The 25,349-nt window shown below is 37.6% G+C and overlaps 1 protein-coding gene and 1 long non-coding RNA gene across 2 annotated transcripts in view; one reads left to right on the top strand and one right to left on the bottom strand.

Annotated features, from left to right (window-relative positions):
* Positions 1-601, bottom strand: part of ABHD5 (abhydrolase domain containing 5, lysophosphatidic acid acyltransferase) — a 35,097-nt gene extending 34,496 nt beyond the window's left edge. Inside the window, exon 1 of the mRNA XM_047742226.1 lies at positions 560-601. Within this exon, the coding sequence (XP_047598182.1) occupies positions 560-586 (27 nt within the window). The 5' untranslated portion in view covers positions 587-601. The remainder of the gene's footprint in view (positions 1-559) is intronic.
* The window catches only part of LOC125107296 (uncharacterized), a 45,228-nt gene that overhangs the window by 2,505 nt on the left and 17,374 nt on the right, over positions 1-25,349 (top strand). The window contains exon 2 of the long non-coding RNA XR_007129505.1: positions 3,390-3,469. This is a non-coding gene — a long non-coding RNA (uncharacterized LOC125107296). The remainder of the gene's footprint in view (positions 1-3,389; positions 3,470-25,349) is intronic.

Raw genomic sequence — 25,349 nt, 5'->3', positions numbered from 1 at the left:
AACACAAGCAGGAGGCGTGGGAGAGGGAGAACAGGCTTCCCGCAGAGCAGGGAGCCTTGATGTGGGGCTCAATTCCAGGACCCAAGGATCATGACTGAGCCACCCAGGCATCCCTGCACACCACCTTTTAAATAACAAAGCTCTAGCACAACCACTGGAACTTTATGCATTGATGAAAATTATCTAAATCCCACTGTTCAGTAAAGTAGTCATGAATCATATGTAGCTATAGAGCATTGAAATGTGTCTAGTGTGACTGAATTTTTTATTTTAATTAATTTATTTTAATTGACTTGAATTTAAAAATCCACATGTGGGGGCACCTGGGTGGCTCCGTGGGTTAAAGCCGCTGCCTTCGGCTCAGGTCATGATCCCAGGGTCCTGGGATCGAGCCCTGCATTGGGCTCTCTGCTTAGGAGGGAGCCTGCTTCCTCCTCTCTCTCTCTCTCTCTCTGCCTGCCTCTCTGCCTAGTTGTGATCTCTGTCTGTCAAATAAATAAATAAAATCTTAAAAAAAATAAAAAATAAAAATAAAAAACCACATGTGGTTAATGGTTACCATGTTGGACAAGAAGGTTTCGATCATCTACTCCTCAGCTATGAAAATGAGAATTTGAAACTGGATGATTCTCTACATTCCTTCTGGTGTTCTGTGGTTCCAAGTTGTTTTCAAGATTATATGGAAGGAGGGGCTTGATGAGGGGGCTGATGTTATGATGTTAAAATTTGGAGTAAAGGCCTAGGAACTAAGAGCTCTACCACAGTAGGGTGGGGAAAGAGGGGTATTGTCCCTTAAGGGGTGGATTCTAGAACTTCTGGTAGAATTGCTCTCCAGAGACACAAGACTCTGACTAGTCAATGAATATCAGTTGAACTCTTCAGAAGCAGATAAAAGGCCTCCTTTGGCAAGATTCAAATGCTAGGCCATAAAGGAAAGAAGTGAGTAATACTACCACATCAAAATATAAAATCTCTGTGTGAAAAAAGACACAATAGAACACAATGCAAAAATTTGAAACAGACCTAGATTTAATAATTTCAATATATAAAGAAAAATTAAATAATAAAAAGTAGAAAATAGAATTTAAAAATCCTCCTCGGAAGAGAAAACTCTCAAGCCATAAATAGGCACAATATGCTTATACTCACCTGTGATCAAGGAAATGGAAATTCAAACCATGATGACATAAATGAAAAGAGTTCATGATACTAAGTATTGGCAAGAACCTGGATCGATGGGGAATACATCTACCCAGTCCACGGGAGTGCCAATTGATACAGCCATTTGGAAAATGATTTGGAAGTTACGTGTCTGAAAATGTAAAATTAACTCTCTGACCCAGCAACTTAATTTCTGGGAATCAGTCCTTTCTCATGTGCACATAAAGATATATAAAATGATGTTTCCTTCAGTTACTCTAATAGAAGGAAAGAAAAGAAACAAAATTAGTAAGAATGCCCATGATTAAATAAATTCTGGTACCCCCATAATATGAAATACCATGACAGCACTAATTTGGAAAGCTCTCCAGAGCATATTGATATGTAGTAAAAGCAAATCCATGGAATATGAGTCAAAAGTTGGTACTTTGAGATTAGTACAATTGATAAGCTCCCAGCTAACTAATCAAGAAAAAAAAAGCATGAATGAAGACTATCGGGTTTGGAAAAGAGGATGTAACCACAGGTCTTACCAACATTAGGATGATAATGAGGCAATATTACAAATAGCTTTATGCCAATGAATTTGAAAACATAGATAAAGTAGGCAAGATATTTAGAGAACATAACTTGCCAAAAACTGACAAGATAAAAATAAGAAACTTGAACATCTCAATATTTATTTTTTAAAACTTGACCTTTTTAAAAACTTAATTTGTAAAAACTTCTTACAAAGAAGTTTTTCAAATAATTGAATAATTGCCCCCATGGTACAGTAAGATAGTCATAAATTCTTTACTGCTTCTCACATTGAAAACTGGAGGCTTGTTTTCTCTCCCTTCAGTCTGAGCTGTGATTTGTTTTGACTACTAAAATGTGGCAGAAGTGATTCTGTAATTTCCAAGACTGGAATTTAAGGGATCCATAGCTTCAGTATTTACCAATTCTTATAATTCCTCTTGAAAGTCTGATATCCCAAGCTCTGCTGGCCATGTGGAGAGCACCAGACTTCTAAGATTTCCAGCCCACTCTCCACTGAATGCAGCCGAATGAATGACACAAACTGACACCATGTGGATTGAAGTATGTGTCCAGATGAGCTTAAATTCCTGACCCAGAGGATGGTGAAAACAAAATGGTGATTGTTTTAAGCCACTGTATTTTGAAATTTTCATTTCCCTGATGACTAGTGATGCTGAAATCTTCTCACATGCTTATTTGCCATTTACAAATGGCAATGGCAATGAAATGCTTTCAGTGAGCTTTTCAATGAAATGTCTGTTCATGTCTCTTGCACATTTTCTAACTACTGAGTTTTAAGAACTTTTTATGTTCTCTAGATACTAATTCTTTGTCAGTTTATGGTCTGAAAATATTTTCTCCCATAAGCAGCTTATATTCTCATCCTCTTCACAGGGACTTTTGCAGAACAAAGTTTTTAATCTAATGAAATCCAATGTATTGATTTTTCAATGGGCTTATGCTTTGATGTTGTCTAAGAACTCTTTGCCTAACCTGAGGTCCCGAAGATTTTCTCCTTTGTCCTTTTCTAAAAGTTTTATGGTTTTCATGTTACATTATGTCCATGATTCATTTTGAGTTAATGTTTGTATAAAGTAAGAGATTTCGATCAGGGTGTTGTTTGTTTATGGCCTATGGCTATCTAATTTCTCCAGCACCATTTGTTGAAATCACAAATAGTTTTGATACATTGTTCAGTAGCCTTTTGTGCTCTTACAAAGGAAGTATGATGTGTGAACTATGGTAGATATCTATGGGGTAAGGAGATTGGGAGGGGGGTACCTGAAGATGTGCTCAAATCTTCCTTCAGGGAAGGGCTTATTCCCTTAACTACTGTGAGATTTTCAATGGAACAGCCTTTGGCCCCTTCAGGGAACACCTCACCTACAAAGATCCATCTCACCAACGTCATGCCCTTTGGAGGAAAACTCACACCTAATAATGGCTGAAGGTAGGATACAAAGGACCAAACATTTCCACCCAAAATGGGACAATTCAGATGAGCCTTTATCACAGCTCAGCTTCTTCTCAGTCTCACCTTCACCCTCCTTCCTGTCAGTGTTGATCACAAGGTTCTCAGAGATTGCTTCCTGCAGAGGCCAAACTGTGATACTTGTTTTCATTTGTATTTAATAAACATGGCATTTGGTTTAGGTGTTGACAAGTGAAAAGGTTATAACTTGGTGGTTTTTATACTATGATTATAGGACCAGTCATGACAGGAAAACTTCCCTCAGAAAGTCTACTCTCAACACACACCATTGCAAATGAGGAATGGAAGCTGAAGGTAGGGAGAGGACAAATGTGAGTGGTAAGATTCGCACAGGCATGCATAAAAAAGAAAGAAAAATCACAAGTGAAATAGAGTGAGAACTGCAAGATGCTGTCCCCTCTTTTACCATGGCTCGTAGTGATGCCAACACCGGGAAGGTAGATGTGTGGGTCAATATCCAGAAGTACAACAGGGCCAAATCTCCCATCAACATTTGAAGGTGGGGGGCAGAGAGGAGAGGGGAGAGGGGCTACCATTCAGTTTCTAGTGATGTCCCCTGCCCCAGGAAATTTGAAATCATGCTGATTTGGGAAGAGAATTTTAACAGTGTTCTTTTCCTCTACCTTCCATATCATTTGATTATAATAGAAGAACCCTCGATTTTTATTTTCAGTAGCATCAGTGTTTCTTTCTTTTTTATTTATTTATTTGACAGAGAGAGAGATCACACGTAGGCAGAAAGGCAGGCAGAGAGAGAGCTGGAGAAGCAGGCTCCCGGCTGAGCACAGAGCCTGAGGCGGGCCTCAGTCCCAGGACCCTGAGATCATAACCTGAGCCGAAGGCAGAGGCTTAACCCACTGAACCACCCAGGCGCCGCAGCATCTGTATTTCTTTTTTTTTTTTTATTCATTGTTTTTGCACCACACCCAGCGCTCCATGCAATCCGTGCCCTCTCCAATACCCACCACCTGGTTCCCCCAACCTCCCACCCCCTGCCCCTTCGGACCCCTCAGATTGTTTTTCAGAGTCCATAGTCTCTCATGGTTCACCTCCCCTTCCAATTTCCCTCAACTCCCTTCTCCTCTCTAACTCCCCTTGTCCTCCATGCTATTTGTTTTGCTCCACAAATAAGTGAAACCATATGATAATTGACTCTCTCTGCTTCTTAAAACACTGATGGAAAAATTTTTTCCTACCATATTTCAGATCTTTTAACCTTTATTTTCCTTCTGGTTGTCTTTTATCAGCACATGCTGAAATAATAGGTAACCTCAGAAATCAGGAAAATATCCTCCAAAATGTTGACATTGAAAATGTCAGTTGCCTTTCTGTGTTTGAACCTACAAGAGCAAAAACCCTTCTATGTAGTCATTATTTATGCCCCTGAACATTTTGTAGCGGGGGAAGGTTTACACAGTAACAGAAAGTGTTCATACCCATAATTCTTCTGACATTAACGTTGCCTCTTGATTCGCTGCCTCACCACTTTGAAAATGCATCCTTCGGTTTAATACAGCTTATTGAATATCCATTCCATTTAGTCGGCACTCACAGCAGAAAACAAACAGCAACTGGTATCTTGGCTCTATTACATTTTCTGACAAGTGGGAAATATCTGTTTGGGATACAATAAATACTTGGTTCATAAGTGACTCTTAATCTCACAAAACAAACTGAGGGTTGATGGGGGAGGGGGGGTTGGGAGAGGGGGGGTGGGGTTATGGATATTGGGGAGGGTATGTGCTATGGTGAGTGCTGTGAAGTGTGTAAACCTGGCGATTCGCAGACCTGTACCCCTGGGGATAAAAATATATGTTTATAAAAAATAAAATGAAAAAAAAAATACTTGGTTCTAAGTAATTCAGCAAATTGGCTTATTTAGCTTGAGCTCTGCAGGGAGGCACTGAGGGACCCATTCTTACCCATCATTGATTCCACATTGAAATATGTTGATTGTCCATGCCCGCAGCTGGAAGAATTTTGTGGTGGTATGAGTGAATGAGCAGTTAGTGGAAATGCTGTCCTAAGTCACTGTAAAACTAGCAGTAATCTTATTGCTTACCTATATTAGAGCCAGCTCTTATCAGCTCACGAGTCAATTGTTAAATATTCAGGAATTTTTGAGCTGGATATGAAACCTTGGAACTTTGAAATTGGGAAATATTTGTACCACAGAAATTAGCAGTTGAAATATGGGTTTGTTTGTTTGTTTGTTTGTTTTTTAAAAAAAAGATCTGGTTAACCAGCACACAATTGCCTACTCTACCTTAACGTAGGAAAGTTACAAAGGAGATGGCACAATGATTTCTCTCATGTGGAATTTAAGAAACAAAACAGATAAACATAGGGAAAGGAAGGGGAGAAAAAAATAAGACGAAATCAGAGAGGGAGACAAGTTGTAAGAGACTCTTAACTCTAGGAAATAACTGAGGGTTGCTGGAGGGGAGGTGAGTGGGGGATGGGGTAACTGGGTAATACATTAAGGAGGGCAAGTGATGAAATGAGCACTGGATGTTGTATGCAACTGATGAATCATTAAATTCTACCTTCAAGGGCGCCTGGGTGGCTCAGTGGGTTAAGCCGCTGCCTTCGGCTCAGGTCATGATCTCAGGGTCCTGGGATCGAGTCCCACATCGGGCTCTCTGCTCAGCAGGGAGCCTGCTTCCCTCTCTCTCTCTCTCTCTGCCTGCCTCTCCGTCTACTTGTGATCTCTCTCTCTGTCAAATAAATAAATAAAATCTTTAAAAAAAAAATTCTACCTTCAAAACTAATAATATGCTCTATGTTAATTAATCGACTTTAACTTTTAAAAAAGATGGCAAGCAAAGAAATGAAGGTTTCACAAGAAAATGAATAAACTCAAGTAAACTGAAAATACACAAAGAAACAGATGACAAGGATATAACAACTTTCTGTAATGGTACACAGGTATGCATGAACATATTTAAGCACTTCAAAGATAGAGATCTGATTATAAGATCAAGCAAGTGTGGTAAGGATTCATGAAAGTGAGTCTCAAGTAAGACTTATTTTCTTTTCAGTTGAGGTATACAGCATGGATCATAATAATTACAACAAAGTGAACTCCTCCACATTAGCACAATCCAGATGATTAAGGAAATTTTGCAGGAGAAAAAGGGACACTAGAAGAAAGCAATGGAGCAGGCAATGCAGGTAGGCTTGCAAGAGAAGAAATCATGTGCAGCTCCATAACAGATACTGGAGCTTGAACAATACCAGTTGGACAACATAACCTGCTCAGGATTTTTATTTTGTTTTACTATTAAGATGCTGCAAATCAATGTATGAGAACTTTTTTTAGGTGTGCTGATGAATATACAGTTAATAGCTAAATTTAGGGCTTTTCTTTGGGTAACTCTTCTCCTTTGAGATTTAATGATATTGCTTAGCTATCCTCCCCTCTGAGCACAGTCTCTGATTTGATGGACCCTTGACACTTAAGCAACACGGGCTTGAAGTGGGTGGGCCCACTTACACTTGGGTTTTTTTTATAAATACAGTACAGTGCTGTAAACATGTTTTTCCTCTTTTGATTTTCTTAATAACATTTTCTTTTCTCTAGGAAAAGAAAACATTTTCTTTATTCTAGGAATGAAGTATGTAATCCATATAACATAAAAAACATGTTAATTGACTGTTTATGTTATAGTAAGGCTGCTGGTCAACAATAGGTTATTCATAGTTAAATTTGGGGGAATGAGGAGTGCCTGGATGGCTCAGTTGTTTAAGCATCTGCCTTTGGCTCAAGTCATGATCCCAGGGTCCTGGGATTGAGCCCCATGTTCAGCTCCCTGTCCGGTGGGGAGACTGCTTCTCCCTCTGCCTCTCCCACTGCTTATGTACCCTTTCTCTCTGTGTCAAATAAAATCTTTTTTAAAAATTGGGAGAGTCAAAAGTTATACATGAATTTCCACTGTGCAAGGGGTTATTACCCCTAACCTCCACTTATTCAAGGGTCAACTAATTACTTGCAGTAGGGGAAATGGGTTATTATTAAATATCTTTCAAGTTAAGTAGCATATGCAGTATGTACATTGCTCTCTGCTACTTTTGCATTAACTCCCCAGTCTCCTAAAACTAGACTTTTTTTTTTTTTTAAGATTTTTATTTATTTGACAGAGAGAGAGATCACAAGTAGGCAGTGAGGCAGTCAGAGAGAGAGAGGAGGAAGCAGACTCCCCGCTGAGCAGAGAGCCCGATTCGGGCCTCGATCCCAGGACCCTGGGACCATGACCTGAGCCGAAGGCAGAGGCTTTTACCCACTGAGCCACCCAGGCGCCCTAAAACTAGACTTTTAAACCATCATTTTTATACATGTGTGCATCTCTCTTTTTTTGGAGGGGGAGAGTTGTATATTAACAAAAGTGATAATTTTAATGATAACATAGATTTACTGGATTGAATCTATCCTTTCTTACCATAAAAATTTATTCTGCACAATAAAACCTTTCAAACAAAAATTACACTGTAGCATGAGATTACACTAAAATGATTTAACCAAAATAATTATACCCTCAGTAGTGAACCCATTCTATAAGCCTTGATTTTCTTCCTTGGGTCCAGCAGAGCTTCTAGTTCTCCACATCTGAATCTGGTCACAGACCACTTGGGGAACATCAGAGTCCTTGTCAGTGGCTGCAGTTGGTTATACTTTTTTGTTAGTGTACTCGCCAACTGTAACTGTTGGTCCTATCTTGCCTGAAAGATAATAATTCCTTGAGAATAGAGATGTGTTTTCTACTTCCTTTATAATTCTCAGAAGCTCTTAGAACTATCTTGGAATCTGTATACTGTGAAGATGAAATAAACCCTGTTTGTTGACTGAGTTACAGCTCAGGTGTAAATAACACCTGCAAGGAATTAAAAATGCTACCTGATTAAGCCAGTTGATCTAACCATCCTTCTTAGCAGTTATTAGCATTTTCATGAAACAAATGGGAAATCAGGGAATAGAGGTTCTATTACTTACCAACAACTATACAGAGAAATGGTAGCAAGAACCAAGAGTAATTTTCTCTGTCTCATTGTATCATACCCCTAGTGTGGTGGTGCTGGCTGGCCCATGAGGGGGTGGTGGGTTGTTAAAAAGCTATCCTACCACCCACCCCCATTGTTTAGACACTCTCTTGGAGTTGTGTTTCTAGCAATGGTGATCTGCATCTGTTGGGGGGGCTGTTGAAAAGACTGATGTAGCTGTCTATGAACTAGACAAGACTAGTTTTTTTTTGGCCTTCTACCAGCCAAAGGGGTAATTTAAAGCCATAAGGCAACTGTCACCAGCCAGAGGCCATATTCCCATTGCCAATCAGCCCATCCAAGTAGTGCTATAACCAATAGAATAGAACAGCTGAGACCTCTGTTGTTAACTAAATTTGTGAAGCAGTCATTCACTTGGGCCTTTAATTATAAGAATGCTGAATCCACTCTTTTTGCCAAGTTCCAATTCTAAGGATTGAGTCAGATGGATTATTTTTCACCCTAACAGGAAACTTGGAAATCCAGTTGGTCCAGTCATAGAAACATTATGTAAAAAATACCACTAAAGTCTGCTGAAAAGTTTAGGCTCTTAACCACAAATCTCCCAACCTATTAGGAAACTAGGAATGATCTCCAGATTTAGGCCCCAGAATTTCATTTAAAAATAAGAATATGGGGGCGCCTGGGTGGCTCAGTGGGTTAAAGCCTCTGCCTTCGGCTCGGGTCATGGTCCCAGGGTCCTGGGATCGAGCCCCGCATCGGGCTCTCTGCTCAGCGGGGAGCCTGCTTCCTCCTCTCTCTCTGCCTGCCTCTCTGCCTGCTTGTGATCTCTGTCTGTCAAATAAATAAATAAAATCTTTAAAAAAAAATAAAATAAAAATAAGAATATGCTTTGAGTATGATAGAAAGGTAATAGAATACTACTTAAGTATGATAGATACATAGATGTAAAGATATGTAGCTATAGCCTCTTTTTTTCCCCTCCTCCTGAATATCTTATCAGCATAACTGTATCTTTATTTGGTTGAAAACAAATGAAAAGAAAGCAATTATCACTCTAGATAAACTATATAGAATCTCAGTTGAATTTAGGTACCTTATATAAATGTTTAACCATTTTAACAACTTACAAAATGATGGCCAAATTTAATTAACAGTTGGATCTCCCAAATCTAGAATGAGATGTTTTCATCTCCATACAATTGCAAATCTTAATCTTTTCCTTTCTCATTGTTTGAATTATCACTGCAGTTTAGCCTTTACTCAAGTGGAAGATTTTTTTTTTCTCTTGAAAGAAGGAAAACAGAAAGACATTAAATATTTTCCTTTGAATTATTCTTCAGTGTTCAAAATACAGGTTTAATTCAAAACCAGTGCTTGCACTTTGCATAGCATACAAATCAGGATTTGAATTAAAAAACATTGAATCGATGGAAGAAATATAGTGTTGTTTTAAAGTTTCTTTAAAATATAAATGACTTAAAATTACATTAATATAATTTTTTAAAATGTATTAAAAACAAACAAAAACTGCAGTTAAATATGTAACACTAAAAGCACATGCTAGGGCACCTAGGTGGCTCTGTGGTTTAAGTATCTGGTTTCAGCTCAGGTCATAATCCCAGGGTCCTAGGATCCAGCCACCCATGTTGGTCTCCTGCTTCACAGAGAGTCTGCTTCTCCCTCTGCCCCCCACCCCCACTTGTTCTCTCAATCTCTCTCTCCCCCAAATAAATAAATCTAAAAAAAAATTAAAAACACATGCTAGAACCTATTTGTAGTTGTATATTTAAACATCCCCCAGTTGGGAAATATAAAAGTAAAAATTTCATATAGCAATCAGTTCCCTATCTTGCTCACAAAGAAACCATTTCCCAACTTTACTCATAATGATTTGAACAAAATAATAAACTATAAACTAGTTAATTCAATTATCAGAATTGGAGCTACAGTCAAATAGTAAATCTGAAATATTTTCCTAGTAACTCATACTCTGTTCCTGAGCAGAAGCAATGTGTTTTTAGAGAGGTGTTGATCGAAGGGAAGGTAAATGAAAAGGGAGGCAGTAGAGCAGTAAAAAAGAGAAATTTACTGACTTTTCTGTCAGTATCTGTTAAGAATCACCATTCTGGAAGGCCAAGGTGTTTCTTTATAACAACAACAACAACAACAACAACAAAATTATGCCTTTTCTTCTTAAAGCTTTTTTTTCAGGTAAAATACATATACAGAAAGGTACCCAAAACAAACAACTAGCCCCATGTTTTATTATAAAGTGAACACTAATGTGTTTATCACCCAGGTCAAGAAATGGAACATTTCAACATCCGCAAGACCTCCCTCGTACGCCACTCAATCATTACTCCAATTCTCTAAAGTTAACTCCTCTCTTAAGAACTAACACCATAGTTTTTAGTTTTGCCTGGTCTTGACTTTACATAAACAGATTCATAAAGAATGTGAACTTTGGTGTCTGGCTTTTTTCACAGGACATTCATCCATATGATTGCAATTCCCTATATATGTTCATGTCCACTGTCAAAAGATATCACAGTGTATTGATCTGTGCAACTGCTCTTTCTTTGATGACTTGCTTGTGACCTTAGAGCTGTTTGAATAGTTTATTCGCTTACAACCTTTTGTGTGCCTTGGTGACCAATCTGTTCCCATGGGCTTGATGACCTACCCATTCCCATGGGCTTTAAAAATACACCTTTATTTAAGATATATTAGTTTTCATTGTTCAAGTTCTCAAAAGGGATTTTTTTTAATTTTTTTATTTTTTCAGCATAACAGTATTCATTATTTTTGCACCACACCCAGTGCTCCATGCAATCCGTGCCCTCTACAATACCCACCACCTGGTGCCCCCAACCTCCCACCCCCCACCCCTTCAAAATTCTCAGATCGTTTTTCAGAGTCCATAGTCTCTCATGGTTCACCTCCCCTTCCAATTTCCCTCAACTCTCTTCTCCTCTCCATCTCCCCTTGTCCTCCATGCTATTTGTTATGCTCCACAAATAAGTGAAACCATATGATAATTGACTCTCTCTGCTTGACTTATTTCACTCAGCATAATCTCTTCCAGTCCCGTCCATGTTGCTACAAAACTGGGTATTCATCCTTTCTTTTTTTTTTTTTTTTTTTACAGCTTTATAAACATATATTTTTATCCCCAGGGGTACAGGTCTGCGAATCGCCAGGTTTACACACTTCACAGCACTCACCATAGCACATACCCTCCCCAATATCCATAACCCCACCCCCCCTCTCCCAACCCCCTCCCCTCATCAACCCTCAGTTTGTTTTGTGAGATTAAGAGTCACTTATGGTTTGTCTCCCTCCCAATCCCATCTTGTTTCATTTACTCTTCTCCTACCCCCTCAACCCCCCATGTTGCATCTCCTCTCCCTCATATCAGGGAGATCATATGATAGTTGTCTTTCTCCGATTGACTTATTTCGCTAAGCATGATACCCTCTAGTTCCATCCACGTCGTCGCAAATGGCAAGATTTCATTTCTTTTGATGGCTGCATAGTATTCCATTGTGTATATATACCACATCTTCTTTATCCATTCGTCTGTTGATGGACATCTAGGTTCTTTCCATAGTTTGGCTATTGTAGACATTGCTGCTATAAACATTCGGGTGCACGTGCCCCTTCGGATCACTACGTTTGTATCTTTAGGGTAAATACCCAGCAGTGCAATTGCAGGGTCATAGGGTAGTTCTATTTTCAACATTTTGAGGAACCTCCATGCTGTTTTCCAGAGTGGTTGTACCAGCTTGCATTCCCACCAACAGTGTAGGAGGGTTCCCCTTTCTCCGCATCCTCGCCAGCATCTGTCATTTCCTGACTTGTTAATTTTAGCCATTCTGACTGGTTCAAAAGGGATTTTTTAAAGCTATATTTCCAAAATGATAATTCAAACAATGAGAAAGGAAAATATTTCATATTTTTTTCAAGGACTATTTAAATAGCAACAGTTGTGCGCTTTTGCCTGGAAGGAAAGAGGAGTAGTAGGCAAAAGAGAAAGAAGAAAACTCAAAGTACAAATACAAAATATTTATAATCCTAAAAAGTAACATCAGACTGCTCAGACCGGATACACATCTTACAGGAAAGAACTAAGGACTGTGTCATTTGTTGAAATCTTTAAATATTCCAACACAACAAATAAAAATAAAACTGCTTTGAAAATGGGATTTGTGAGGACTGATACTCTCTGTATCAGTTTGGTCCTTTGGCTTCAACCACAGTAACTCCCTTCTGCCATTTTAAGCAGGAAGAAATGAACCTGGGCGCCTGGGTGGCTCAGTTGGTTAACTGACTGCCTTCGGCTCAGGTCATGATCCTGAAGTCCTAGGATTGAGTCCCACATCAGGCTTCCTGCTGGGCAGGGAGTCTGCTTCTCCTGCTGACCTCTCTCTTCTTACGCTCTCTCTCTCTCTCATTCTCTCTCTCTCTCAAATAAATAAAATCTTTAAAAAAAAAAAAAAAGAAAGAAAAAGAAATGAACCTGAAGGAACACAAAGGCAATATGGTACCTGGGAAGCTAGATAATGAGATCAGCACATAGTCCATCCCAGAGCCTGGAGAGAAAGATCCTCAGCAGCCATCTCAAAGCAAGAAGAAACTGGGCAATTGCTGCCAGTCAGATGGAATTAAACTAATTTTCAGTCTCTTTGTTCTTCAGCTCAAGATTCGTATTCCAAGAGGGGGCAAAGAATTGCTTTGATGTAAGTCAACTACTTTCTCTTTAGCTGGGCAGAGGAGTAATGGAAGGAGAACTTCAGTGATAGTCCCACAAGACCTTACGCAGTGATTAAAGGGTAATCATAACATTGAAAACTAATGAGCACATAGGAAAGAGAAATGGTTGCAGAGAAGCCCCAAACCAATAATATCTACTGTATTCTCCTACAACACAACTTCTGTTTTTGTTCCAACATGGGCCAAAGGAAATTGAAGTACCTGCTTTATGGATACAGTTTAGGAAAAGGACAATTTAGGTCATTATTGCGCCCGCCTTCTTCAGGCTGGTGGATTGCTGAGATTATTGCTGTTCCTAGATTTTATTTCTGGGCATTTTTGGCCTGATTTTGAAAAATTAAAATAAAATAAAAACCAGAAGTTGCAAGAAGTCAGTGGAGCTCCTTGGAAAAGAGCAAGACTGGAGAAGGAACCCAGACTGTCACACTTCAGTGAGTTGTATCAAATCATTCTCAGAACGAAAAGATTCATTTATTTTTGGAAAGGAGTATATTCCCTTCTAAGGTTTTATTTACAAAAATACTTATTTAAAAAAAAAGGAGAGGAAAGCCCTGCCCTACAGCTTTAACTGTTACCTGCAAAGAATGAAAGCCCTTTCATTTTATTGGAATCATTGTGTAACATTTACAAAAATGTCTCTCTGATCACTAAAAACTGGTAAAAGGAAAATGATTATTAGAATTTCTAATATAAAAGGGAATTACATAGTCTGTGATCACTGTGCCTCATGGAATTAATCTAAAAAAAAAAAAAAAAGTCACTGACCAAAGTAACATCCATCATCCCTGCTGCTTCAGGCTGTAATTCATTTAATTCTTTTGCTAAGAGCAAACTTGTATTTGTTTGCATTCGTGACATCCTTATGTCAGAAAAACCCAAGGGCTCTGCCCACGGAGTGAAGTCAGAGGTCAGGCCAGTTTTTTTCCATCAGGGCAGTACACATGTTGTTTATGGCAGGCATCCACCCCAAGGAGTGGGGACAGGAACACACCTATTCCAGCAGTGGGAATTCCATGAGAACGATCATCTGTCCTCCCTAGTCCATCTTCTGGCTCTTCCATATTCAGAATAGGGGAAGAGAAGAATATAAGGAAGAAGGTAAAGAGCTTTCACCTGGCTGGTATCATTTGTGTTACTAGTTCTCAGTCAGCTGACATTGGCTGGCTGTCACACCTCCCATGGCAGTGAGCATCCCCTGCTAGCTCTTTGATGAGAAGACTTGTAGTTTGTTGGGAGACCTCAACACAGCAGAGCTCCATTCCAACCTTTCCTGGTGTAGGTAATGGTAAATTGCAGTTGGAGATCAGTAAAAATAAAAATGTGATTCATTCCATTAAGCCTACCCACCCTATGATTTCTATCCCCATCCAAAAATCTGCAGTGTCTGCCCAAGATGTTGTTGGGGGTGGGGGTGGGGGGGGAGGAGACTCAAACTGAGTATTTTAAAGACAGAGGAATAAAGTGAAGGCCCTTTGCTATTTGTACTCCCCCTTTTGGGGGTTGGTGAAGAGGTAGAGTAACTTACATGTGGTCTATGATGTCAAGTTCCCAAAAATCCTCTCAATCCAGCTCAAATGATAATGAAGTTTATAGCTATAGATTTAAGTCCAGAAGAAGAGGGGCTTCAGGGCTAACTAAATCTGGTGGCTCTGGCTCCATTTTCCTGTAAGCCTCTCTTCTCTTCCCTTTCCTGGTGTCAGCTGCGTAGTTAGAGACATTGGGGATGGTTGCAAAGGTCTGGGCTCCTATCTAGGTGTACCAAAGGCCAGGGAAAGACTGGTTACTTCTAGAAGCTTCTAGAACTGCTAGAAGCCCCCTAGCAAGCTGTTCTCTGCATTTCATAGACCTATATTGTCATGATTATCTATGAATCACATGTTAAACCAAGTTCTGTCTGAGGGAATGGGATATTTTGTTATCAACTTTTCTTGAGTACTGGGGTTCTTGAGAGTCTAGGAATGAAGAGAGAACAGATGCTGGGTAGCAAAGTCCACTCTGATATCCCCCAAACAATTATAATGACTAGATCTAATCTCTTACTGTTAGGCACTTAAGTTGTTTCTAATTTTTTGACAAAAGTTCACAAGGATATATAACCTTGTACATACTCTTTTAAATAACTCTTGCGTTATTTCTTGGAATGTAATTCCAGAAAGGGAATTGCTCAAAGTAGTAACATATTTCTAAGCATTTGATTTATATTGCCAAATTGCTTTCAGCCCCATTATTCCGAGTTACACACCCACCAGAAGTGTATGAAGATCTTATTTTCCCAAATATTCACCACCCATGGGTATTATACTTTTTAAAACTCTTCACCAATCCAGTGGGTGAGAGAGGCATTTCATTGTGCTTTAATTAGCATTTCTCTAACAACCAATAAATGTTAATATTTTTATATGTATTTGTTGGCTAGTTCTATTTCTTGTGAATTGTCTGTTCATATTCTTTATATTTCTGTTAAAGTATTGATAATTTTCTTATTGATTTTAACTACTCTTTACATATTAAGGATATTATTAAAACTGTGTCTTGTGTAATAAATTTTATTAATAGTATTTTTTTTAAGATTTTTTATTTATTTATTTGTCAGAGAGAGGGCGAGAGAGCAAGCACAGGAAGACAGAATGGCAGGCAGAGGCAGAGGGAGAAGCAGGCTCCCTAATGAGCAAGGAGCCCGATGTGGGACTCGATCCCAGGACGCTGGGATCATGACCTGAGCCGAAAGCAGCTGCTTAACCAACTGAGCCACCCAGGCATCCCTATTAATAGTATTTTTGATAGAGAAATTATAAAAATAATTTACAATCAAGTATATAAGTCATTTTTGTTATTTTTTTTACCTTGGTAACATGCTCAGAAAGGCCTTCTTTGACTCTAGATCACATAAATATCCAACTATATTTTTCAACTATTTCATCCTTAAGTAGTTTTATTGAGATATAATTCACAAACCATAAAATTCATCCATTTAAAGTGGAGTATTCATCGGTTTTTAATATATTCATGGAGTAGTACAACCATCACCATTACCTACTTGTAGAAGATTTTCATCACCCCAAAATGATTACATTTAAATATGATTAATTTTGGATTTATTTTTTCACAGTTAGATAGGGGTCCAACTTCATTCTTTTGCTTGTGAATATCCAGTTGCCTGAGCACCATTTATTGAAAAGACTATTCTTTCCCTATTGAATTGTCTTGGCATTCTTGTTGAAAACCAATTGACTATAAATGTATTAGTTATTTCTGGATTCTCAGTTCTATTCCATTGATGGAGATGTTTTTTTTCAGTACTATGCGCTCTCTCTCTCTTTTTTTAAAGATTTTATTTATTTGACAGAGACCACGAGAGAGGGAACACAGCAGGGTGAGTGGGAGAAGGAGAAGCAGGCTTCTCTCAGCAGGGAGCCCTAGTAGGGCTTGATATTGGGGCTCGATTTGGGGCTTGATCCCAGAACCCTGGAATCATGACCTGAGCCAAAGGCAGACACTTAATGACTGAGCCACCCAGGCGCCCCAGTATTACACTCTCTTAATTACTGTGTGTTTATAGGAAGTTTGGAAATCAGGAAGTGTGAGCCTTCCAACTTTGTTCTTTCTCAAGACAGCTGGCTGTTATGGATCCCTTGCATTGCCATATGAATTTTCTCCTCTGCTACTCAGTTTCTGAAAAAAATAAAATAAAAAGCCAGCATCTGGGACTCTGACTCAGATTACACCAAATCTATAGATCAGTTTGGGGATATTGTCATCTTAACAATATTAAGTATTCTGACCCACAGACATGGTATGTCTTCCCATAAATCTAGATCTTCTTTAAAAAGAAAGCTTGTCTTCTAAGAAAGGCCACCTTCCTTATCACTTCCAACTCCAGAGGAGTAGAACCAGAAGAGAGAGATAAAGCAATCTTAACAGCAACCCGCCCAGGACTATGCTGTGCGAGGGAAGAAGTGATTTGAGTCAGATATGACATTAAGTTTTGGACTGGACTGGAGTATGTATGAATCACTAAAAGGGACTGGAACAAGATATCATCTGCCCTTGATATTGTTAAGATCAGGCAAGGAAGATCAGACACAGAATGGATGAAGTGTGATAGGAAAAAGTAAAAAAAAAAAAAAATTGTTTTTCACATTTAAAACTCAATGGGTTAAAACTCCAATAAACCTGTATGCACAAAGCTGAATAAGAGAAAATCTCTGCTCTCAAGGAATTCATCATCTTGCCTGCACGAACTTTGCCAAGACTGCCCCTTTTACAGAACGAAATCCTTTGAAAAATGTTATGAATAGTGTTTTTACCCTAAACCTCATCCAAATTTCACATCCATTATTTCACCTAATTTATTGCCCTCCAAAAAAAACAACTCTTACTGTCAAACTGCTTTTGTACAAGGAAAAGAGTATTAATTGAAAAGAACACATGCTTGCTGGCACATCAGAGGGACAAGAAATAAATGATGTGATGAGCACTTTATTATTCATTTTATCCAAAGGTGCTGCCTCAAGGAGGTCACTATCGTACTCTCTGTGAAAGGAAGGTAACACAGGTGTTTGTTATAATTATACTTCCATGAGTGCATTTGAGGCTGTTGACTTCTTTCAGACAGAGTAAATTGCTCATTTATTACATTAATGTTAACACACACAACTTAATGCACACCATTTGTCAGATGGGAAATAAAAGAAACTGAATTAACACAATCAGAACACAGCTGGCTTAAAATAATTATTTAGGGCTATGGGGAAATGCTCAAAACAGCCTAAAACTTAGAAAATAATGATCTGGTACTTTAATTCTTGCATGTGTACTCTTCCCTAATACCTACCCAGAAATTCTTTGGTGATAGGCTTTTTATTGTTTTTAACTTCTGCAAAAATAATTTTTTTTCTAAAGATTTTATTTATTTATTTGACAGAGAGAGATCACAAGTAGACGGAGAGGCAGGCAGAGAGAGAGAGAGAGAGGGAAGCAGGCTCCCTGCTGAGCAGAGAGCCCGACGCGGGACTCGATCCCAGGACCCCGAGATCATGAGCCGAAGGCAGTGGCTTAACCCACTGAGCCACCCAGGCGCCCCTGCAAAAATAATTTCTGATTGCAGTTTTTTTCTGTGATTCTCTGTGATTTACGAAAAAAAAAGTTAAAGTTACTGCAACTTATTTTTTTAAGCTTAATTTCCTGTTGCTTCTTTTTCTAACCATTCAAAAAGGACACCAGACTTAATATCCTTGGTGATTTTGCTTAATAATTCCATGGCTTTCCTCAATTTTTAAAGCAGTTTCTTTTCAATTACCTGTTATTTTTCTTATCTTGCACTCATAAATGGCCTTTTACCTACCTAAGACCTTCCTCTCGCCTCCCTGCCTCCTACCCAGGTTCTACTGTGCTGGATGAATTCCACATCCTCTGTTTCACCTCTGAACCTCAGAAATCTTGTGAAATTCTCTATCCTCAAGTGGGTGTGTGTATCAGTCACAGAATGATATGTATCTATGTGGATTAGAGGGAACTTGCCAGAGTATGTGTGTGTACAACAGAAAACAGGGTTTATGATGAACTCAGAGTGGAGTGGATGAAGGACTACTCTCATAGGCAGACATCAGCATTGGACACTTATATAGAGAAAGCATTTTTTTTAAGATTTTTTTTTTTTTTTAATTTGACAGATAGAGATCACAGGTAGGCAGCGAGGCAGGCAGAGAGAGGGAGGAGGAAGCGGGCTCCCTGCCGAGCAGAGAGCCCGATGCGGGGCTCGATCCCAGGACCCTGGAATCATGACCTGAGCCGAAGGCAGAGGCTTTAACCCACTGAGCCACCCAGGCGCCCCTAGAGAAAGCATTTTTAAAGCAGATTTATTGACGTATAATCCACATGACATAAAGTTCACCCTTTAAAAGTGTCCGCTCCAATAGTGTTTAGTTTACTCACAGTGTCATGAATTTATCACTATCTAATTTCAGAACATTTTCATCATCCACCAAAGAAAACATTAACATCTCTCTGTACCACCAGATTTAGACAACTACTAATCTATTTTCTATCTCTATAGATGTACCTCTTCTGGATACTCCTATAAATACAGTCTCACAATGTTTGGCCTTGTGTGTCTGGCTTATTTCACTTAGCATATCCATGTTATGTCATCTGTCAATACTGATTCCTTCTTATGACCTGATAATATTCCAATGTATGGACATACCACATTTTATCCATTTATCAGTTGATAGACATTTGGGTTGTTTCTACTTTTTGGCTATTATGAATAATGTTGTTACAGACATTCACATTCACATATCTATGTGGACATATTCTTTGAGTTCTCTTGCGTATATACCTAGGAGTGGAATTTTTTGGTCATATAGAAATTATATGTTGAACATTTTGAAGAATAACAAAACACTTTCCAAAGCAGGCACAACATTTTGTATTCCTATCAGCAATGTATGAGGGTTCTGATTTCTCCACATCCTTGAAATTACTTGTTACTATCCTTCTTTTCTATTATAGCTATCCTATGGGATGTGAAATTTTATCTCATCATGGTAATGATTAGCATTTCCCTAAGTACTAATGATGTTGAATATCTTTTCATGTGCTTGTTAGCTATTTGTATATCTTCTGTGAAGAAATGTCTGGCCAAATCATTTGTCCATTTTTTAATTGAGTTATTGGTCTTTTTATGCTGGGTTTCAAGAATGCTTTATAAATACTAGGTATAAGTCTCTTATCAGATAAACGACTTGCAAATACTTTCTCCCATGCTGGGTAAGAGCTTTATTGATGATGTCATTTGCAGCAAAAAGTTTTAAATTTTTATGAATACATATTTATCTATTTCCCCCCTTGGTGCTTGTGCTTTTGATTTCTTATTTAAGAAACTATTGCCTAATCCAAGGTCATGAAATTTTCACCTATGTTTCCTTCTAAAAACTTTATATTTTTTAGCTCTGATTACATTTACATCTTTAATCCATTTTAGTTAATTTTCGTATATGGTATGAGGTAGGAAACCAACTTCATTCTTTTGCTGGTTGTTCTTGCATCATTTATTTAAAAAAACAGTTCTTTTCCCAGTAGCTCCTTTGCCAAAAATCAATTAGCCATAAATGTAAGGATATATATCTAGACTCTCAATCCTATTTCATTGCTCTGTCTATACTTACACCAGAACCACGCTGACTTGATTACTATAGCTTCGCAATAAGTTTGGAAATCCAGAAGTGTGAGTCCTCCAACTTTGTTCTTTTTCAAGATAGTTTTGACTCATTAGGGTTATTGCATTTCCATTTGAATTTTATGATCACTTAAAAGTGTAAGTCAAATTTAGGTCAAATACAAGTGAAAAGGACAGCTGGAATTTTAATAGGAATTATTTGAGTCTGAGATCCAGTTAGGGAGTAAAATGTCAAAATGAGATGTTTCCATTTATTTAGGTCTTTAATTTCCTTTGTTGATATTTTGTAATCTGTAGGTCCTTTTATTAAATTAATTTTTTTATTTTTTACATTAAGCTGAATATAAAATTGTTTGTTAGTTTCCTTTTCAAAATTTCATTGCTAGAATATAGATATACAATTGTTTTTTTATATTAGTCTTGTATCCTCCTAACTGGTATGAATTCTAATAGTTTTATTGTAATTCTGTAAGATTTTCAATATGCAAAATCATGTCATCTGTGAAGAGAGATAGTTTAACTTCCTCAATTTATTTATTTTTTTTAAAGATTTTATTTATTTATTTGACAGACAGAGATCACAAGTATGTAGAGAGGCAGGTAGAGAGAGAGAGAGAGGAAAGCAGGCTCCCCGCTGAGCAGAGAGCCCGATGTGGGACTCGATCCCAGGACCCTGAGATCATGACCTGAGCCGAAGGCAGCGGCTTAACCCACTGAGCCACCCAGGCGCCCCAACTTCCTCAATTTAAATATGGATATCTTCGGGTGCCTGGGTGGCTCAGTGGATTAAAGCCTCTTCCTTCGGCTCAGGTCATGATCCCAGGGTCCTGGGATCGAGCCCCGCATTGGGCTCTCTTCTTGGCAGGGAGCCTGCTTCCCTTCCTCTCTCTCGGCCTGCCTCTCTGCCTACTTGTGATCTCTGTCTGTCAAATAAATAAATAAATAAAATCTTTAAAAATAAATAAATAAATAAATAAATAAATAAATAAATAAATATGGATATCTGTTACTTCTTTTTCTTGTCTAATTGCCTGGTGAGAACTTCTTTTTTTTTTTTTTTTTTAAAGATTTATTTATTTATTTATTTGACAGACAGAGATCACAAGTAGGCAGAGAGGCAGGCAGAGAGAGGGAGGAAGCAGGCTCCCTGCTGAGCAGAGAGCCCGTTGTGGGGCTCGATCCCAGGACCCTGAGATCATGACCTGAGCCAGAGGCAGAGGCTTTAACCCACTGAGCCACCCAGGCGCCCCAACCTGGTGAGAACTTCTAATACAATTTCAACTAGAAGTTGTAAGAGTGGATTTCCTTGTCTTGTTTCTGATAAAAGGGTGAAATCATTCAGTGATTCACCATTAAGTGTGATACTAGCTGTGAATATTTTTTTGATGTTCTTTATAGGTTAGAGAAATCCTTTTGTATTTCTAGTTTGTGGAGTGTTTTTATTTGAAGAGGGTGTTGGCTTTTGCCAAATGCTTTTTCTGTTTCTATTGATATTATGTGAGTTTTTTTTTAATCCATTAATATTGTATATTACATTGATTGATTTTATTTGTTAAATCAACTTTGAATTCTTGGGATAAATCCCACTTGTTCATAGTGCACTGGGGGTCTTTACATCTACATTCATAAGGGATGGAGGCCTCGTTTTCTTGTAACTATCTTTGGTTCTGGCATCATAGTAATCATATATTTGAGAGTTATTCTTGCCCATATTTTTCAGAGGAGTTTGTAAGGATTGGTACTAAAACTTCTTTAAAGGTTTGATAGAATTCACTAGTGAAGCCATTTTCTTTGAGGGAAGTTTTTTAAATTACTAATTCAATCTCTTGTTATTGGTAAAGTAAGATTTTTAATGTCTTCTTGAGTTAGTTTTTGTCTTTCTGTTAATTTGTTCTTTTCATCTAGGTTACCTAATTTGTCATCATATAATTATTTATAGTATCCCCATATTCTCTTTCTGATTTCTCAAAGGTCAGCAGTGATAATTCCTCTTTTATTTTTGATATTAGTAATTTGAGTCTTCTCCCTTTTTTCTTGTACAGTCTAGGTAATGGTTTGTCAGTTTCACTGACATTTTTAAAGAGCCAACTTTTGATTTCTTTGATAGTTTCTACTATATAGATATATATATAGTTTCTATTATTATTGTTTCTATTATTATCTATTTTTTATATTATCTATTTATTTCCTCCCTAATACTTATTATTTCCTTTCTGCTGGTTTAGTGTGCCTTTTTTTTAAATTTATTAAATTGGAAAGTTATGTTATTGATATAAGATTTTTCTTCTTTTTTAATATAGGTATTTACAGCTATAAATTTCAGGCAGAATATTAGCTTTATTCCACAAATTTTGTGATCTTGTTTTTTCATTTCATTGATGTCAAACTGTTTTCTAATTTCTCTTGTGATTTTTTTTCTTTTGCCCATTGTTTATTTAAGAGTGTGTTGCTTGATTTCCACATATTTGAGAATCTACTAATTTTTCTTTCATTATTGATTTCCAGTATTATTACTTGCTATCAGAAAACATTCCTCATATATTTCAAATTCTTTTAGAAGTTTTGAAGCTTCTTTTATGGTCTGACATATGATAATCCTTGGAGAATATTTCGTGTGCATTTGAGAAGAAAGTAGTACTTTAATTGTTATTGCGTGGAGTGTTCCATAGATGTCTGTAAGGTCTCACTAGTTTGCAGTGCTGTTCAAGTCTTCTATTTACTTGTCAATCTTCTGCTTTGTTACTCTGTTCATCAATAAAAGTGAGATATTGAAGTCCCCAATTACAATTGTTAAATTTTCTATTTTTCTCCTTCGATTTTTCATTTTGTGGTTCTGTTGTTAACTATGTATGTGTTTGTAACTATTATATCTTCCTGAGAGATTGAATGCTTTATCATTATAAAGTTTCATTCTTTTGCACTAATAACAATTTTTGACTTAAAATCCAATTTGCTTGTTATTAGTTAACTCTCTTTTACATTACATTTCACATTAGCTCTCTTCGGGTATTTTTGGCACAGTATATATTTTTTTTGTCCTTTTGCTTAACCCTTATTTGAATCTTTCAATCTAGTTGAATCTTGTTTTTGTATCCATTCTGCCAGTTTGTGCCTTTTGATTAGGATGTGTATTCCATTTGCACTTAGTACAATTATTCATAAGGTAGGATTTGCATCTGACACTTTGTGGGGTTTTCTTTTTCCCAGCATGTCTGATGTGGATTTGTTCTCCATTACTACCTTCTTTTGTGTTAAATAGGTATTTTATAGCATATTGCTTTAATTCCCTTGTTTCTTTTACTGTGTTTTGGAGTTACTTTTCTTAGAGGTTGATTACGGGGGAATTAAAACTGAACTTAAAACTATCTTATATGGATTAATACTAACTTGATGTCAATAGTATAAAAAACTTTCTTCCAAAATAGCTCCATTCACTCCTCCTTCATTGTACTATTGTTGTCAGACAAATTACATCTTTACACATATAACCTCTTTGACACAGTTTTATAATTATTGCTTCAGCAATTGTCTATTAAATCAGATGTGGAAATAAAGGAGTTATAAACAAAAGTATATTCATACTATCTTTTATCTTTATATATGTACTTACTTTACTGGTACTCTTAATTTCTTCACGTGGATCCAAGCTTCTGCCTAGTGTCCTTTCATTTCAGCCTGAGGACTCTCTTCAGCATTTCTTATAAGGTAAGTTTGCTAATGATTAATTCTCTCTGATTTTGTTTATCTGGAAAAGTCTTGTTTCTCCTTCATTCCTAAAGGTAATTTTTCTGTATATATTAGTACTTTGAATATATTATCATACCGCCTTTTGGCTTTGTGGTTTCTGATAAGAAGTCAGCTCCTAATATTACTAAAGACCACTTGTACATGAGTTGCTTCTCTCTTGCTGTTTTCAAGATTCCCTCTTTGGCTTTTGACAGTTTAATTCTGATGTGTCTATATATGGGCTTCTTTGAGCTTATTGTAATTGAACTTTGTTGAGTTACTTTGTGCAGATTAATGTTTTCATCAAATTTGTAATGTTTTTGGCCATATTTTAGAAAATGTTCTTTCTGCCCCTTCCTCTCTGTTCTCTCTGGGACTTTAATGATGTATATTTTGATATGATATTTTCCCTCAGGTCTCTGATGCTCTGTTCCTCTTTACTCATTTTGAAGTATACCTAGTGATTTTATTCATTTTAGTTATTGTACTTTGAAACTCCAGAAATTGTTAGATTCCTTTTTATGATTTATGTTTGTTTTTTGACATTTTATATTTGGTGAAATAGCTTTCTTCTACTTTACTTCTTTAGACATAACTTCCTTTATGTCTTTGAATGTATGTATAATAGTTGGCTTAAAGTCTTTCTCTGGTAAGTCCAACACCTGAGTTTCCTCAGGCACAGTTTCTATTGACTGCTTTCTTTTCTTCTTTATTGTGTGCATTGATCATACTTTACTGGTGTGTGTGTGTGTGTGTGTGTTTGAATGGCATAATTTTTTTGTTGAAAACCAGACATTTTGTGTGATATAACCTGGGAACTCGGGAAATCAGATGCTTTCCTCCCTCCCCGGGGTTTACTATAGTTCTTGCTATTCATCTGTTGTTGCTGTTGCTGTTTGGTTGGTTTCATGACTTTCCTGATCTAATTCTTTAGATCTGATCTAATTCTTTTTTTTTAAGATTTTATTTATATATTTGACAGAGAGAGAGATCACAAGTAGGCAGAGAGAGAGGCAGAAAGAGAGGAAGGGAAGCAGGATCCCTGCCCAGCAGAGAGCCCGATGTAGGGCTCGATCCCAGGACCCTGGGATCATGACCTGAGCCCAAGGCAGAGGCCTTAACCCACTGAGCCACCCAGGTGCCCCTGAAGTCTGTATTCTTTGTGATATGTTGTACCCAAAGCCTGCTTGGGTAGTTTAGTAATAGACTAATAATTGTGATTTTCTTATATTCCTGGATCCAATAAGTCTCCTGGCTTTTTCTGAGGGGCTTTGTATAGTGTTGGGGCAGATACTTTACAAGCTGGTCTTAGTCTTCACTTCCCATTTCTACAGAACCTCAAGCTCAAGCAGAAGTGAGAGATGCACACTGTACTGTGCATGCATGTGACATCTATATTCCCAGGAATGTGTTAGCGCTTTGCAAAACCCCTAATGGGCATCTCATTCCCCAGTTTTTCCTTATGATTTTTGGTCAGTCTCTTGTTAGCTGCAA

This window comes from Lutra lutra, chromosome 1, assembly GCF_902655055.1.
Source record: "Lutra lutra chromosome 1, mLutLut1.2, whole genome shotgun sequence".
In the NCBI taxonomy this organism is placed as follows: Eukaryota; Metazoa; Chordata; class Mammalia; order Carnivora; family Mustelidae; genus Lutra; species Lutra lutra.
This window is presented reverse-complemented; position numbering and strand designations above follow the sequence as displayed.